The 16,585-nt window shown below is 38.2% G+C and overlaps 1 protein-coding gene across 1 annotated transcript in view; it reads right to left on the reverse strand.

Annotated features, from left to right (window-relative positions):
- Window positions 1-12,976, reverse strand: part of Girdin (protein girdin) — a 100,471-nt gene extending 87,495 nt beyond the window's left edge. The window contains exons 1-3 of the mRNA XM_083118714.1: window positions 12,858-12,976; window positions 3,918-4,028; window positions 2,071-2,159 (exon numbers count right to left, since the gene is read on the reverse strand). Of these exons, the coding sequence (XP_082974840.1) occupies window positions 2,071-2,159; window positions 3,918-3,971 (143 nt within the window). The 5' untranslated portion in view covers window positions 3,972-4,028; window positions 12,858-12,976. The remainder of the gene's footprint in view (window positions 1-2,070; window positions 2,160-3,917; window positions 4,029-12,857) is intronic.
- Window positions 12,977-16,585: the final 3,609 nt, after the last annotated feature.

Here is a 16,585-nt window from a genome sequence, read left to right on the forward strand (position 1 = left end):
AGTGCAAGTGATCGTGACATTGGGTTCGTGTGGGAAACATGTTGGCCTTCAAACCAAATAAGGAGCATGTGCGGCACATCCTGCTTTCCTTGTTTAATCAAAAGAAAAACGCAAGTGAAAGCCATCGTATCCTTGTGGAAACGTACCGTGACAATGTCCTAACGCAAGACGCGTGTGTGTGTTGGTTTAGACGATTCAAAAGTGGTGATTTCGACTTGAAAGACAAAGATCGCCCGGGCCAGCCGAAAAAATTCCAAGATGCCGAATTGCAAGCACTGTTGGACGAAGACGATACGCAAACGCAACAACAACTGGCAGAGAAGTTAAATGTTGGGTCGCCAAACCATATCTGATCGTCTTCATGTCATGGGAAAGATCCAGAAGGCAGGAAAATGGGTCCCACATCATCTGAAATACAGACAAATGGAAAAGCGAAAAACGGTGTGTGAAGTGTTGCTTTCTCAGCATGAAAGAAAGTCTTTCTTGCATCGGATAGTGACTGGGGACGAAAAATGGATCTACTTCGAGAGCCCAAAATGCAAAAAGTCATGGGTTGACCTAGGATAACCTTCAACATCGACAGCAAAACCAAATCGCTTCGGATTTGGTGGGATCAGAAGGGTGTGGTGTACCATGAGCTTCTGAAACCAGGTGAAACAGTGAATGCCGTTCGCTATCGTCAACAACTCATCAATTTGAACCATGCATTGATCGAAAAGTGCCCAGATTGGGCGACAAGACATGGAAAAGTGATTTTGCAGAACGACAACACCTTATCACACACAGCGGAAGGCGTCAGAGACACCATTTCTGCACTTGGCTGGGAATTCTTGCCCCACCCACCATACTCACCAGACTTAGCCCCTTCGGACTACCACTTGTTTTCATCGATGTCTCACTCACTTTCCCAGCAACACTTCAACAATTACGAACATGTCGAACAATGGCTTGCTGACTGGATCACCTCAAAATGTGAACGATTTTTCTGGAAGGGCATCCACAATTTGACGGACAGATGGAGCAATTTCAATGAAACTTGGTACACGTATGACTTGCAATCTGGAAATAATGTTTTTGGGGTAAGACACCCCTGGCACCTAGGGGTGGGGTAGGAAGGGGCGATATGTAAAAATAATTGAGAACCACCGATAAAAAATTCCGCACAGACAGACATCCGTGACTCTATGCAATCCCGCACAACGATAGTGTTTCTCGGGTTGTCTAACATTCAGGCTGTTTTGCGAATGAAATCCATAGTTTTGTGACACTCCCAATGCAGATCAACTTCAAGTTCATCACCTATCGGCATGGATGGTGAGAGGGTGTGAAAAATAAAATGCCACAAATGACCTAGATTAGTGTCGAATCCATAGTTTTCGGAGTCTCTAAGCTAATTGGTGACATTCGCAATGAAATAAAATTAGTTACATTTTACACTACAGTTAGAATTCATTATTTTCCTGTGTAATACAAGATTGGGATAAATAAATACCCGGGCAATGCCAGGTAATCAGCTAGTATATACAACCTTACAATTTATTGCAACAATGTGGTACTTTTGTTATAATTTTTATCAATGTAAACATATAATCTCCATTCTGTCCTTTTTTTAAAAAAGTAAATGCCTAAATATGCAGCTTATTTTGCATTGTAAAAGCTTGGTTCAAATGGTAACATACATTTACTAAGAAGTTCAATGAACCATTTGGAATTTTATATCGGATCGGTTGAATATCAGGTATTGGAATTGGTAAATTTTATATTGGTACTTTATCAGTATCGACCAAAATTCCATATCGGTCCATTCCTAGAGAAAATACAGTAGAACCTCGACTTTACGTTTTTCAGGGAACCAAGCTGCAAAATAATAAAATGCAGGAAAATATAAAATCTAGGAAAATTTTATATTTTTTTTGCTACATTGGGACTATGAAGGTTGAATGTATAATGCGGGAAAAGTAAAATCCGTGAATGTAAAATCGGGGTTCCATTGTACTCATTAAGCAACAACAATTCTAATACAAATGCCAACAGAAGTAACAAGACTACAGATGACAGATCAATACTCACATTTGAAGCAGCACTTCATGTATGAGAACTCCATCAACAAGATCTTCATAATCAGCAAGCTTTTCAGGATGCTCCAGGCAGGATCGGAACTGTTCAAGAGGAGAAAACGGAAATAGAGGTAAACATTCACTCATAAACTGCTTGGTGTGCTGATAAATGACAAGGAGTGAGACATGTGTATTTTCAGATATACTTGCACATAATCGTGATAAGTACAAGCAGCCTCGGCGATCTGGTCAAATAGGGCATCTGACTGCCTTGCAAGACAACCAGGTTCAATTCTTGGCAGGGGGGGGGGTGTTATCTTAGGTGGAAATTTTTCGGACAATGCACCTAATTAAAAAAGCTATGGAGTTTGCCTCTAATAAATTGGTACCTGGGGGATAACTGAAACCCAAAGGTGGTGCTGGTCACATTTCCTCTACAATGGCACAGATCTTGAATTTGTGGAACCCATATCTCCACATCTCTCCTTAAGAGTCCATAGTTTGTTGCAATGCGCAGGGGAGGGCTTTGCCTTTTTAACCATATGCAGTAAACATTATTTTCCAATTCAGAAACAAGCCAATGCAATTCTTCCTAGCAGTAGAACTTGATAAACATGCACATTGTTCTGTCATTTATACTCACCAAGGAAAAATTAGGGATGGATAGGTTATTCATTAGCAGCACCTAACGAAGGGTATCGGTAAAAAAGTGCCAATAATTGATTGATTGATTGAGTTGGTGTTTTAAGTCCACTTTATGCACACTAAGGCTGATTGGGACTGGACCTACAGTTTAAAGTGGGATCCGAACCACCATGTGCCTCCACCAGGCATCAAACCCAGGACCCCTTGATGGCGCTGCCACTGCGCAATCGAGGAGGTTCTAAAAGTGCCAATAATTTTACTGAACCAATTATCTGTACAAAGCCTATAATTTACTGCAAAATTCTGTCATTGTTGTTACTTTTATGGATATGAACGTAAGATTCATGTAACCTAATTTTATGAAGTAAATGTCAAAATACACAATTTATTTTGCATACCCCATTCCAGCCATCTGATTACATGCATTAAGTAAGGAGGTAAATCGACAATTCATTTTCCCTGGTGAAAATCAATACTTGCAATGTGGAACTTTAAAGGCGTGTATCCTCCTAACATCCTAAGATTTCATTATATATGGACACCAGTTGTAAGTACTATTGCCTTAAAAAATGGTTTTTGGAACATTATCATTACACACCCTGTTTGTTCCACATCATACGTACAGCTTCCTGCAGGAAGTCTTGCTCTGGGAATACAACCAGTCTGCAGAAAACTGATGCCACTGTTGAACATGTTGTTCTTGATGTTCTATTTCAGTTATTCTTGGGTTAATTGCAACAATGAGAATGAATGATGAACTGACAAATGGGTAATGGGACAAACACAATGATACATTCATGACTTAAACAGAGTTCAAACCTGAGACCTCTGGCTTTGTAGAGCATTACGTTGACATATATTTACTAATGTGCAATATAACTTTCATATTATGTGCTAGCTCACTTCATACCACCTTCTCTACTATTTTTTGAACTATTACTTCCTCATAAGTATACCTTTCAGAATGTTACGTGTCATGTTGGTGCTGCACAAAAAAAAGGAAACTTTTTGCCGGCAATTGAAGCCAAAATATTGGTTTATCCCTCCCTTCATTCCATGATAATTAAGTCACACAAGTTTCATAATGCAAATGAATATACTATCATGTATTGGCATGTGATGATTACAGCATACTATACTAACCACCATAGTATGGAGTTTATGACTGCATAAAAAATGGGCAATATATACTTAACAAGTAAAAGAGTTACTTACCCATGTTACCAATGGCCCATCCATAAACTCCTCTATTTCTGCTAAGGCAGCCATTGTTCTTTCGGTGGCTTTGTTCCCTCCTCCAATGATCACCTCATAATTTTACTTATGCTGAAAGCAAAGTGGGTAGAATCAACAATGGTGCCATAATGATGATAAAGCAAACCATTATGTATAATAAAATAAGTAGGAATCCATTTTGAGAATAAAGAATAAAAACAATATCGCTATAAAATAGTTCAAGATGTGGAAAAAAGTGTAAATTCCTTTTAATCCTTGTATGCTATAAATACACTTCGGATGGGAGATTTTCAAGTGTAAAGTATATACAGAGCATTCCCTGACATTCGCTACGAGACTCGGCAGCAAGTTGCCCGGCGTCAGCGCTTGTCTTTCCCGGCGAATGTGGTCCGCGACAGTCGATAGAGTCGGCTATTAAAATTACAGTTTTCATATTGTGTACTAACCTTGACTACAGAAGGTGTTGAAAATGATGTCCCTCTGCTGCAGCACATTCCTGGCATCTCTGAAGGAAATTGGCATTTACACGTGCAAGTTCGTCTACTGTAATTCTCCCGATTTCTCGTACAATACTCTCTTTTAACTCACGGACCGTGAGTATACTTTATTTTTTAAATTTCCCCATAAATAAAAATCGCAGGCTGACAAATCGGGGGACCTAGAGGGTTTTTGAAATACCTGTTTCTTGTGAGAGGCGGCGGATAGATTTCCGAGGAGACTGTTCTAACCTTTGTCCTATTTTTCTAGGTTTTGGACTTTTAACCACTGTTATTTTTTAAAAGAGATTTACCTACGTTTCGGAGGCTGAAAATGCCTCCATCTTCAGGGTAGCGTGTAGTCTGTTAGATCATATAAATGGTCTATAAATGGTTACCTTGGAGGATGTATCCATATTACACCAAACCTCCTCACATGTATGGACTTCCAAAAATTCACAAAACAGACATACCACTTCGTCCTATCGTTAGCACTAGGGACTCACCATGCTACAACCTGGCAAAATTTCTACTACCAGCACTCACCCCCCTCGCAGGAAACACAACAACACACATAAAAAACACAGAACATTTCTTTCAACATATCCAAGGTATACAACTCACTGGACATGAAATTCTGGTCAGCTTTGACATAGTTAGCCTGTTCACCAACGTACCAATAAATGAAACATTGCAAATTATACAGGGTAAATTCCTAGAACATGACACCACACTAGGAAATCTAGAACTCTTAACAAATAATGGAAATGCTCAACCTCTGCTTGACCACTACATACTTCCAAATAGACGACATATTCTACCAACAGAAAGAAGGCATGGCCATGGGATCTCCTCTATCTCCAATAGTCAGCAATATCTATATGGAACATTACGAAGAAATAGCTTTAATCACACACCACCTCAAACCATCCACCTGGTTCAGGTACGTGGACGACACTTTTGTAGTCTGGCCACATGGGGAACACACATTGCCCATCTTTCTGCAACACCTAAGCAGCCTAAGACTACAATCCAATTCACCATGGAAGTGGAAAAAACAGAACTATACCCTTCCTAGATGTACTAGTTACAAGGCAAGACCACACCCTTTCCACAAAAGTGTACAAAAAACCTACCCATACAGGACAATATCTAAACTTCCTCTCCAACCACCCCACGTCCATAAAAACCGGAATAGTAAAAACACTCATGCACCGAGCAAAAACCATATGTAAAACCGAACATGACCTTACCAATGAAAAGAAATCACTCTACAAAGATCTCAAAACCAATAACTACCCACACAAAATAATAAACCCCATAATATGGACAGAAGAAACAACAGACCCACTTCCAAAAGAAAAACCACTGGCCACGATCCACAGACCATACATAAAAGGAATATCCGAAAGAATCCAAAAAATAACCAAGAAATAAAACATCAGAACTACATTCCACTCCAGCAACACACTTCGATCCAACCTGGTCCACACTAAACCCCACACACCCGATATAAAAACAAAAAACGTAATCTACAGTATCCCATGTGAATGCGGAAGGGAATACATTGGGGAAACATGCAGAACACTTGAAGCGAGGGTGGGGGAACACAAAACAAACCTCTGGCTGGGATACTTTGAAAGATCCAACTAGCGACCCACGCCTGGGAAAACAGCCACAGAATACAATGGGATAAAACAAAGATAATAAACAGGGAAGAAAATTGCTACAGCAGAAAATTCAAGGAAGCATCGCATATGACAACAACAACAGAACCGATCAGCCAATCCAGCCTAGAGATCAGACCAATATGGACACGATTAGTCAGAAACTTTTTAAAAAAATAGATGGCAGCACTACACCAACGCATCCACATGTCATACATTTAACCACAGAACACAACATAAACACTAAAAAATAGTGAACAAATTGTACAAAAATACAAACTACAAAATTCATAAACAACAACGGGACCAGGGTACACAATTCGGACACTATCCCTCCACACACATAAGATCTCATGCATAGTCTCTATAGACTATTCGGTAACACTTTACTATACCTGAGACAGATTTCTTCAAATTTACAGGAGAAAGTACTTACGCAAATCATTTTCTGTAGCGTTGTTGATGTTCGGGAATGTAATTTTGATTCATTTTAATGCGAATGCATGTGGTTTTGTACGAAAATCTATTTCCGACGCGCTATTGCTGCTGCCGCCATTTGCTTCCTGCATGAGAGCACAATACGCTCTCGTATTGTCCGTATATGCTAAATTGAATGAAAGGAGTGCTAATGGAACCAAACCTAACCTAACCTAGTAGGCATACCTCGTCCCCGTGATGGTTTGTGGGGCTATCGTGAATTTTTGGGCTAACGTCAATGGTTTTTCTGGCTCAAGGAACGACCAACGGTAAGCTATCGCCATGTTGTGTGTGGAAATAAACAAGAACAGTAAGTACTCGTAAATGTAAGAAATATACATTACTTTCCTAACAAATTCAATTATTTCACCTAAATAAGTGTTCCGGAATGCAGAAAAGTACGTTAGCAATGTAAAAAAGTGCGAAAGAAATGATTCCCAGGTGTCTCAGGTATAGTAAAGTAGTACCGACTATTCATATACATTGCACACCAACACCACTTTAAGTGCATAATTAGAGATCGGTTAGTTCATTGAACTCTCCAGCCTAATTATTGCCTATTTTTGTGGGAGCAGGAAAAGGTTTATTATCCATTTTGCCTTGACTCATCCCACTCAACAGGTCGCTAGGTGCCATAGCTTGCCACGAGTTGATAGCTTCCTGGAGATGAGGCCTTGCTCTTGAAAGGTTTATTATCCATTTAAGTCAACATTAAATCCGGGTGGTCCAGTCCCCAAGTATCATGGTGGAAACCTTAATCGTGACCTTGACGTGGTCACCTGACAAAGTGGAGACTGGGTCACTGATAATCCTATGTGGCAACTTTATGTATAGAGAAGGTCCTTGTGAGTTGTGACCGACAGATGCGGTGGAGCCTAGGCACGGGCGTGAAACTTTAATGCTGCGAGCTGTGGTCTTTGTGACGTCAGCGATGTTAGCGACACCTATTGGCAGTGCACCCAAGTTATGCACTTCTCAGTCGCAAAGTATTTCATAGTTCTACGCTAGATGTCACTCCATAGTCAACTAACAGTGAAACCAACCACAATATACATTTACTGATCCTAGTTACATTGAACGTTTTTAGGACATCTACTTGAAAGGAATATCTCCAGAAGAAGTCTTGAATTGTAAGTTTGTTTGTTTTATGCACAGATAGGCTAGTTGGGACTGGCCCAGCAGGTTAAAATGGGATCTCACCATCCAATGTATGAAATGGACAACGATGTGGGGGGTATCTCCAAGGTATCTACGCAAAGCATCCCTACCTGTCCTAGGAGCATTCAACTGAACTCACGGCATCATGTGCATTATGTAATACAGTGTTGAACTTCTTTCCTTGAATAAGAAACACGATAAATCTTATCAGGTGTTCCAATTGAAAAAGATTCCCTCAACGAAATCTGGCCTTTAGTTCCCAAAGAATACTGTATACATCTTAGAACTAATTATTTATTAATTAGTATTAGTTGTAAATTATATCTAATGCTTGGAATTTGCTGCTTGTAATATGAAGCTTATATTACACAGCGCTTCACATTGATATTTATTTCCACAAAGCATTCTTTGTCATTCAGTGTTCAGCTCATTTTCTGCAGATAGAGTTAGCAACACTCATTCAACGTTCGACCGCCACCGCCAGTTGGACAATGGACGTGGATGGACAAGGGTCGATGGTGCCGCGTGATGTATGAAGGCTGCTTTGTTATGGACTCGTTAGCAATGGCAGTGGGTGGATGCAGTTTAATGCACTGTTATCGTAATCTATAGCTGCAAAATAAGTTATTTCGCTCATGCTTTCATTGAAGAGAAGATGATATTAACAGTAGGATATTTAAAAGGTAAAAAGGAGAAACTTAGAAAATATTTTAAATACATTTGTTGGTACAACCCCTCCCCTCCCTCTCCTCTACACAGCCTGCCATCTAGCGTGCCCACAGAGAAGCAAATCAGCAACATAGTTGGTGCACTGCCAATAGGTGTCGCTAGACCACAGATTATAACATTGAGTTCGCAAGTCTCTCTAGTAGTTTGTCTATGAGCCTATGCCACCAAGAATAATCCTCCAAGGCAACCATTTATAGACCATTTTTATGATCTAACAGACTACATGCTACCCTGAAGACGGAGGCAGATTCATATTTAATCTCCGAAACGTAGGTAAATCTCTTTTAAAAAATAACAGTGGTTAAAAGTCTAAAAACTAGAATGAATAAATCACCACTGATTAGCTACAAAGAAGAATTTGTCCTATCTCACAGAGTTTTTCCTCAGTAAGTACACGTGGGTTTTTCTTTCCACTTTTATTCAGAACTGACCCTGTTACTCTAAACTTTTTTACAAGGTTTAATATAGTGGTCCTCTGTGGAACAGGACCACCAGGAAATTTCGTTGCAAAACGTCGTCGCACTTTTCCACAATTCCTCTTTCTGAAGTAACACTCGACAAGATAAATCCTTTGTTGTAATGTAAACTTTTGTGGTGCCATATTAAGCCACAATCTTCAACACAAGGACACAACAAACACAACTTCCGAGGGAGGATTATACTGGTGTCAGTCTGCAACGTCAACAGAAAGGGAAACAGAGCAAAGGCAGGGAGAGCGAAAAAAAACAGACTGTAGTGTGCGACTGTCGCGGACCCCGTTCACCGGGAAAGACAAGCACTGACGCCGGGCTGCTTGCTGCCGAGTCTCGTAACGAATGTCAGGGAATGCTCTGTAGTTATGGTTCAAATTACTTTCTGTATCTTCCTAGACACTGAGTGAAAAGCAATCATTGTTTGCAGAAAAATTGCAAAGATGTTGTTAAAATGAGTTCAAGTTCCAAGCAAACAGTATTTATTACACTAGAAGCAAAAGAAAGCAATGAGATAGAAGAATTAGCTGACAAATGCAAACAGAAGTAGGAATATACAGAAAATAATTAGCAGTACAATTTTTATTTTCTGTGCATTGTAGTCATTATTGGTGACATCTAACTGGTGGAAACTTCGTGTAAAGAGCTGAAATGGTGTCAGCTATGATATCTTGACATTTTCCAAGCTCTTTTAATCAAGGGTCTACGGAAGAAAATAAATAGTTTGTCTGAAATTTGGTAGATAACATTAAAACTACCTTGTGTATTTATTTAATGTTGCTAGAGAAAGAAAAGTATTGGTTTAGTAGTTTTGAAACAACATACATCATTTCTCTAATGAGATAGCATGCACACGTGTATAACACACAGTATCAGTGTTCCAACATGGACTTTAAATGTATTTTCCTGAGTTTTACAGAATCCTCATTTTCTTTTTCCAGAGTACTCAATACACAATATATTATTATTTTATAATGGCATCCCCTCATAGACATACCATCCTCACCTTCTTTATTATGAGATGAGACAGGTTAATCAGTAATTGAGGGGGTTTGGCTGATATAGGCATATCAGTGTACCATAAACATTACCGATAAATTTGCCAATTAAATATATTTATAAATACTCTGTAATTTAGAGCAATATTCCACTGTTTTCCTATTATATTATGAACAAAAACATATAATTCTTATTTCATGGTTTGGTAGAGTAAATTTTTAATTACGCAGTTGGTTCTTCAAGGCAAAACGCATTGCAATCGCATAGTTACATGTATTAATTAAGTAGGAAGATACAGAAAGTAATTTGAACCGTAACTACAGAGCATTCCCTGACATTCAAGGAACATTTGAAATACTGTAGAATACTGGTTTTCGGTATCCGTAAATGTTGTACAGTGGATACTTAATAACTCGAACTTGAGGGGAAAAAGAAAAAAATTGAGGTATCAACGATTTCGAATTACCAAGGTTTGACTTATTGAGGGCCAAAATCGCCTTCGACTTATTGAGGTCCGTGTGACTAAAACTTCAAGTCATAGGGGTGATTAGAATTTAACTTCGACTTATAGAGGTTTTTCATAGTCTATATTCTAGTTATTGAGCTCAAATGGCATCCAATAAACTGTAGAAAAATTCGTCTTATCAAGGTTTTATTCGAGTTGTTGAGGTAAAATTAGTATTGAGTGTTATGGACAATTCAAGGGGATTACAAAAAATTCGACTTATCAAAGAATTCGAGATGTTGGGGTTCGAGTTATCAAGGTTTTACTGTATCAGTAGTTTATCAGTGTTAGCAAAAAATTCAGTTCCCACTTCCTGATACTAATAACAAAACTAAGTAAAAAATGAAATGACATCTTTGTGCTTATTATTAAGAAAGCCTACAGGTTTTTGTAATAGTTGAACACTTTTTGATACTCTATTATAGTACGCAAAATAAAATTTGAAATACATCATGTAACTTTTGGCAAACAGAAGTTGGTACTTCAGTATTATACGGACTACCTCATACGTCTATGTTCCTAACCTAACCTAACAGACTATTGGAAATCACAATTAACAAAAGACTAATTGTATGAATTATATATTGTAAACTTTCAAATACAGTGTTCTTATTATGAACAGACCGTCTGAAATCAGGTAGTCTGTGTAATACTAAAGTAGCCAGAAATTTACAAATGGATACAATATCAATTAACCTGTGATGTAAATAAAAATAGCTCAAGCCTATATCTTCGAAATAGCTTGTGTAAAGCAAGTTACTGAAGTTATTATTAATAGGCAGATCGTAATATAGTCCTTTAGATGTACTTCATTGGGACTCATTGATCAATTAGATGATTTTCGCTGAGATTTCCAGGTGTGTGGGAACCCTGAGTATGTACAAGGATGAAGTGCAAGAAGAGCTCTCTGTTTATCATGATGTTTTTGAACCAGATAGTAAATGCATCGGTAAAACTTCGGTATCCCAACACCTCTCACTTGTTTCTTTCAACATTTTTAACATTCATACTTATCTATTCTGCATTACGAAAGATTCTTCAAAGTGGTATTTTGCTTTTTCACGAAAATAATTTCAGTTTGTGACATGAGGAGTAATTATTGTTGTTCCTTATTTCGCTTCAGTAAGACACAATATGGCGAGACAGCTTGACTAGCATGGTATATCATCATTGGATATGCAGTGTTTCCAACCTTGTCAACCAAAAAATCCCCACGAACCATTCACGGATAGCCCCAATTCATGAATAGCCCCACGAAAAATGCACGGATAGCCGCAGAAATCGAAAAATCCCCACGAACCATGCACGGCAAGGTTAGGTTAGGTTCGGTTATGTTAGGCAAACATAGTTAAAATGTTCATCTTCTTGCAAAAAAACAGCATGGTTGGAAACACTGACAGGGAGTTACGTCATCAAACATTCACAACATTTAGTTCACGTAGTGCAAGAAAATGAAAGGAACGAAAATTGTGCGTCAGAGAGATATTTCTGTTCAAAAATACATGATTTCCCGGTGAAATAGATTCCACAATGAAAGAAAATACCTCCACGAACTTCTAAATGCTACAGAAACTCATTTCCGTAAGTAGTTTCTTGTGTAAAAATGAAGAAATCCGTTGGGACCGTATCGAAGTTTTACCATAATTTGAATTTCTGAAATAATTTCACAAACTCTACAACTGCAGTTTCATTTCTTTGACTGTACATTACAAAATATTCATACTTACAATAGCGTAATTATTTTAGACTGGTATATTGGTAGTGTAACCATTTATAGAATTCTAGCTATGTTTCTGCACATTTTTAGTGTTACTTGCCAGTTGTCAGGGATTAATTTTACACTAATAAACTTACATGTATTATACATTGATCACTCTTTGTGGGACAAACCTGTCTTAGCTTTATTTATCATATTTAAGTTCAGATAGTCTGAAATAGTGATTAGTTAATTAGTAATGTTGTTACTGTTATGAACACTATAAATGTCACCACTGACAAGTTTTGATACAATTCACTTGAATTATCACAAAGAAAAATACAATTTTGTGCATTGTCTATGTCTGTAATAAAGGATATCATTATCCCTATTACCACATTTATTTAGAAGTAACATTTAGATTCTGACCAGTCAGTAAGTACAATGAGAAAGTGCACAAAATTGTTTCTATATTTAATTTTTAAAATTAAGCAATACAATAAGTGGTCATTGATCACGTACAAATCTTAAGTCACATTAAAGAGAAAAAATATTAGCAACAATTCAGTTAATTATTATTGAAAACACACTACCTAATGTCATATCAGTGGCAAAGAGAATGGGAAAACCATCATTCACCTGTGTCACTTGGCATCATTCAGTTTACGAGAAGTAAATATCTTTTTTTTTTATTATACAAGTTGTAACTAGGTATGCTTCTACATAGAAGCGAGTTACTTACCACGATTTTTCTTCTTTCTATTCATGGTCTTACCACGCTTTCTAATCTTAATTTGTTCATAATATTTACTTTATTTAACATTTGTTATTAACCTTCTGTCTCCTCAGCGGGCCGCATCCACTTTTTAACTAAACAAACCCATTTCCATTTCGTGAAGTGAACCAAGTGAACTGATCAACTGAACAGTCATCAACTTCATCGTTGTGACGTCATAGAGTTTAATTTTGGGAAAAATTATGGATTTGGATTTTAACACCTTCCATGGCCATGTATTCAGTATTGTTTTGTATGGCACCATGAAACTATTAATTAAACTAGTAAACAGCACCACAGTAGCCGACAGAGTTAAGGTTGGAAATATTAGCGGCGTGACCACTGGAGGGTGGGAGAAGTACTCCTTCAGGTTTTATTGTCAGTAGGTATTGTTTTAAAAAATAAATAATAATATTAATTACGGTACGGGTTTTTTAATGTTTACTTTACCTTTTCATTCCTAGGTTTCTATGTATAAACTCGATTCATGTTTGGAGACTGATTCTCATACGTAAACACTACGACGCCAGGGGTTCCGGGTTCGAATTCGGCCTGGGCATGGATGTTAGTCACTGTCCTTTCATGAATTTCATCATATCACCATTTATTCTCATCTTCGCCATTAGACAAAAGTGGCAGAAAAATGAAGTAAAATAAACCAAATCAATCTATCATCAGTAAACAGTAAACACAAAGGAACAGACCAAGTTCATGCGTAAAAAGTAACTAACCGATTTACTTTATAGTATGATTAACTGCTGGAACTGCAAATTAATTCAAGGGCGTCTATTTTTGAGAATGGGACAACGAATGCTTTTAATAATGATTTTGCAGTGATCTATGGCGTATAATAATAATAACAATGGCTCTGAGCTATCATATGCAGTGGGAGCATAAGTATTACGAAACAATTTGTCCATTACAATGTTTAGTCTCTTTTATTTTAGGTAAAAAGAGCTTTAAGAATTGAAACACAACGCCAAACAAGCTGCTGACAACTGACAACCTATGCGTAAAAAATATGCATGGGCGTCCGGAAGGAAGGGGCCGTGGCCCAACCCTGGAAAGTCAACCAAAAATTATATATTTTTCACATATAATTTCATATGATACATTCAAATTTAAGCAATATTTTTTGAGTGAACATCACTATTATTGGAGAAAATGTGCCTTGTTTGCCCCCTGAAGAAAAAATACCTTCCTTGCCCCTTCCTGGAAAAAATCCTGCGGACGTCCATGAAAATATGTCCTCAAAAATACGTAGGATGCAAGAGAAAAATTAATGAAAATAATGAGAGACAATTTGCCGAGAAATACTTGTGCATTCCACTGTACGGGGTTAAATATATCGCGGAGATGTTATCTCCATGAAATACACCCCTCATTGTAAGCACCACTAGACCCCAATGAGCAGATCTTGTTCTCATACTCCAACAACCGAATAAATGATTCAATCAGAGAGTTTTCTGGTGTTTATTATTAGGTTATAATAATTTCTATTATTTATTAGATTGTCACCAGTATATTAATCAATCAATATAATATCAGCGACCCAACTCCCCGTGGGAAAAAAATCATGGGACGTCCACAACTTATATTCCATGTACAAGGGTTGGATAAAAAGTAATGGCAACACTGCTGTCCCGTGAAAGGGGTGAGTCACAGCGCCACAAGCGTTTCGTGGCTGATAAAGGAATGTCAGACGAGGAAGTATAGTGAGTGGGAGCGATTGTATGTTATTCAGTCAAAAACAGCAGTGCTCTGAAGCAGAGGACGAGAGTGCAAGCGCCCTAACAATATGTTTAGGCAAGAAGAACAACGTCTCTCAGGCAGACGGTCAACGCAGCCTACTTCTGCACCTTCTTGCAACACCACCTTCGTCTCGCATTAAGAAGGAAGCGACGGCACGGTGTCCCATCATCCTGCTTGACAATGCAAGGTGTCACACTGCGAACAATGTGACGGCGCTCCTGCAAAACTGGTAGTGGGAGGTACTGGAACATCCGCCGTATTCACCGGTATGAGACCGTGTGATTACGACCGTTTTGTCAAAATGAAGGAACCACTGGGCGGGATGCACTACGACAGAGATGGACGCGCTGACGGTGTACGACGCCTTCCATACGTGTGACAGAAGGTCGTAGAGATGAGGGGCGATTACTTTGAAGGAATGTAACACGTGCTCCTCTGCCAATACAGTCAAGTACCAATTATACCAGTGTTGCCATTACTTCTTATCCAACCCTTGTAGTTTGTAGATGGATTCGAAAGGGGAAAAATTATCATTCATGATGGTAGCTATGATGGTAGTCAACACGTGCTTTTGTAATTTCATACGTTTTCAATGGGAAATTAAAGTTTAAACTTATTATAATTTGAAAAATGTAACTGAGAGTGAGTGAGCCCGAATCACATGGAACTGGATTTCCTACTGGAATGCCCTAGTTGACGCTGGACTGGTTACCTGGCTGGAAACAATGGTTGGCTGCTAGACTGGTTTTGACGACTAGAGCGATCGACTGACTAAGCCTTTACACTTTACTTACCCGACGTCAAAAATATTGAGACCTCGGCTTAAGTGCATGTAAAATTGTACTCCATGGGAGTAAAAGAAAAATATAGCTACCTACATCATTGGAAAGCTTCAAGAATTTATTTTTTGATAAACGTTTCTCGAAAATTGTTCTTCACTCCATTTTCTTATTACCTACATCGGTGTAACGATAATTCAATATTTTCATTATTGTCCTGTACAAACTGATGTAAGGCAATAAAACAATCCTTTTCAAGAAAATAATAGTGTGTAGCAGATATTTAAATGCAAAGCATATGTTGTCTTTACTTTAATTTTGTCTTTGCTTTTTGCTTAAAAGAAATATTAAGTCTTGCTTCTCTATAGTCTTCTGCACTTCATCAGCATGCATTCTTTTCTTCTTCTCTTCTATTGCTTTCTCCACTCCTTCTAGCATGAGCTGTGCCATGCTAAATCTCTTCAGCAGCCTTCTTCACCACCTTCAATTCATCCACCTCAACCAGGCACGGATCCACAGGAAGGGCGATATGGGCGAGCGCCCCTCCCAACCGTCAGGTTTATGGATATATGATTATGCCTAATATTTATTTATTTATTTAATAGAAGATTCCAAATACAGCGTTAACCATTTTACATTGGAACGTTTTTATAGAACATAAGGACAAAAAAATAATAACATAATACATCAAAAATAATAACATAAAAAAAAATTTCATGTGGTTAAGAGACTTACATATTTTTTGCTAACTTTCTTCTAAAACTGTCCAGATTTTCAAAAATGTCTATTTGGCTTCCTAGATTATTATATTCACTGGGCAGTCTATGTAACAGAGAGCGCTGTATGAGGCACAATCTCGGCTTCTGAGAGGCAAAAAGTTGAGTGCTTCTTGTTGAGCGGGCAGGCATACGAAAGTGAATTTCCTGAAGAAGGCGGTCACTTCTGATGTTGCCATTCACTATTTTATGTAGAAATATATGGTCAGCCTGTCTATGTCTCTCTTGTGGAGTTTGGATATTTCACATTTGCAGGAGGATGGACTTTTGCAAGTGTTTTGTGGACGGAATTCGGTGTCGAACAATGGCCAGGAAGAAATTTAGGACGGAATTAAGTCTATCTGAGTTTGAGGGACATGTCATAGACCAGATCGGAGAACAGTATTCA

The sequence above is a fragment of the Lepisma saccharinum genome, chromosome 3 (assembly GCF_977018435.1).
Source record: "Lepisma saccharinum chromosome 3, izLepSacc3.1, whole genome shotgun sequence".
Classification (NCBI taxonomy): domain Eukaryota; kingdom Metazoa; phylum Arthropoda; class Insecta; order Zygentoma; family Lepismatidae; genus Lepisma; species Lepisma saccharinum.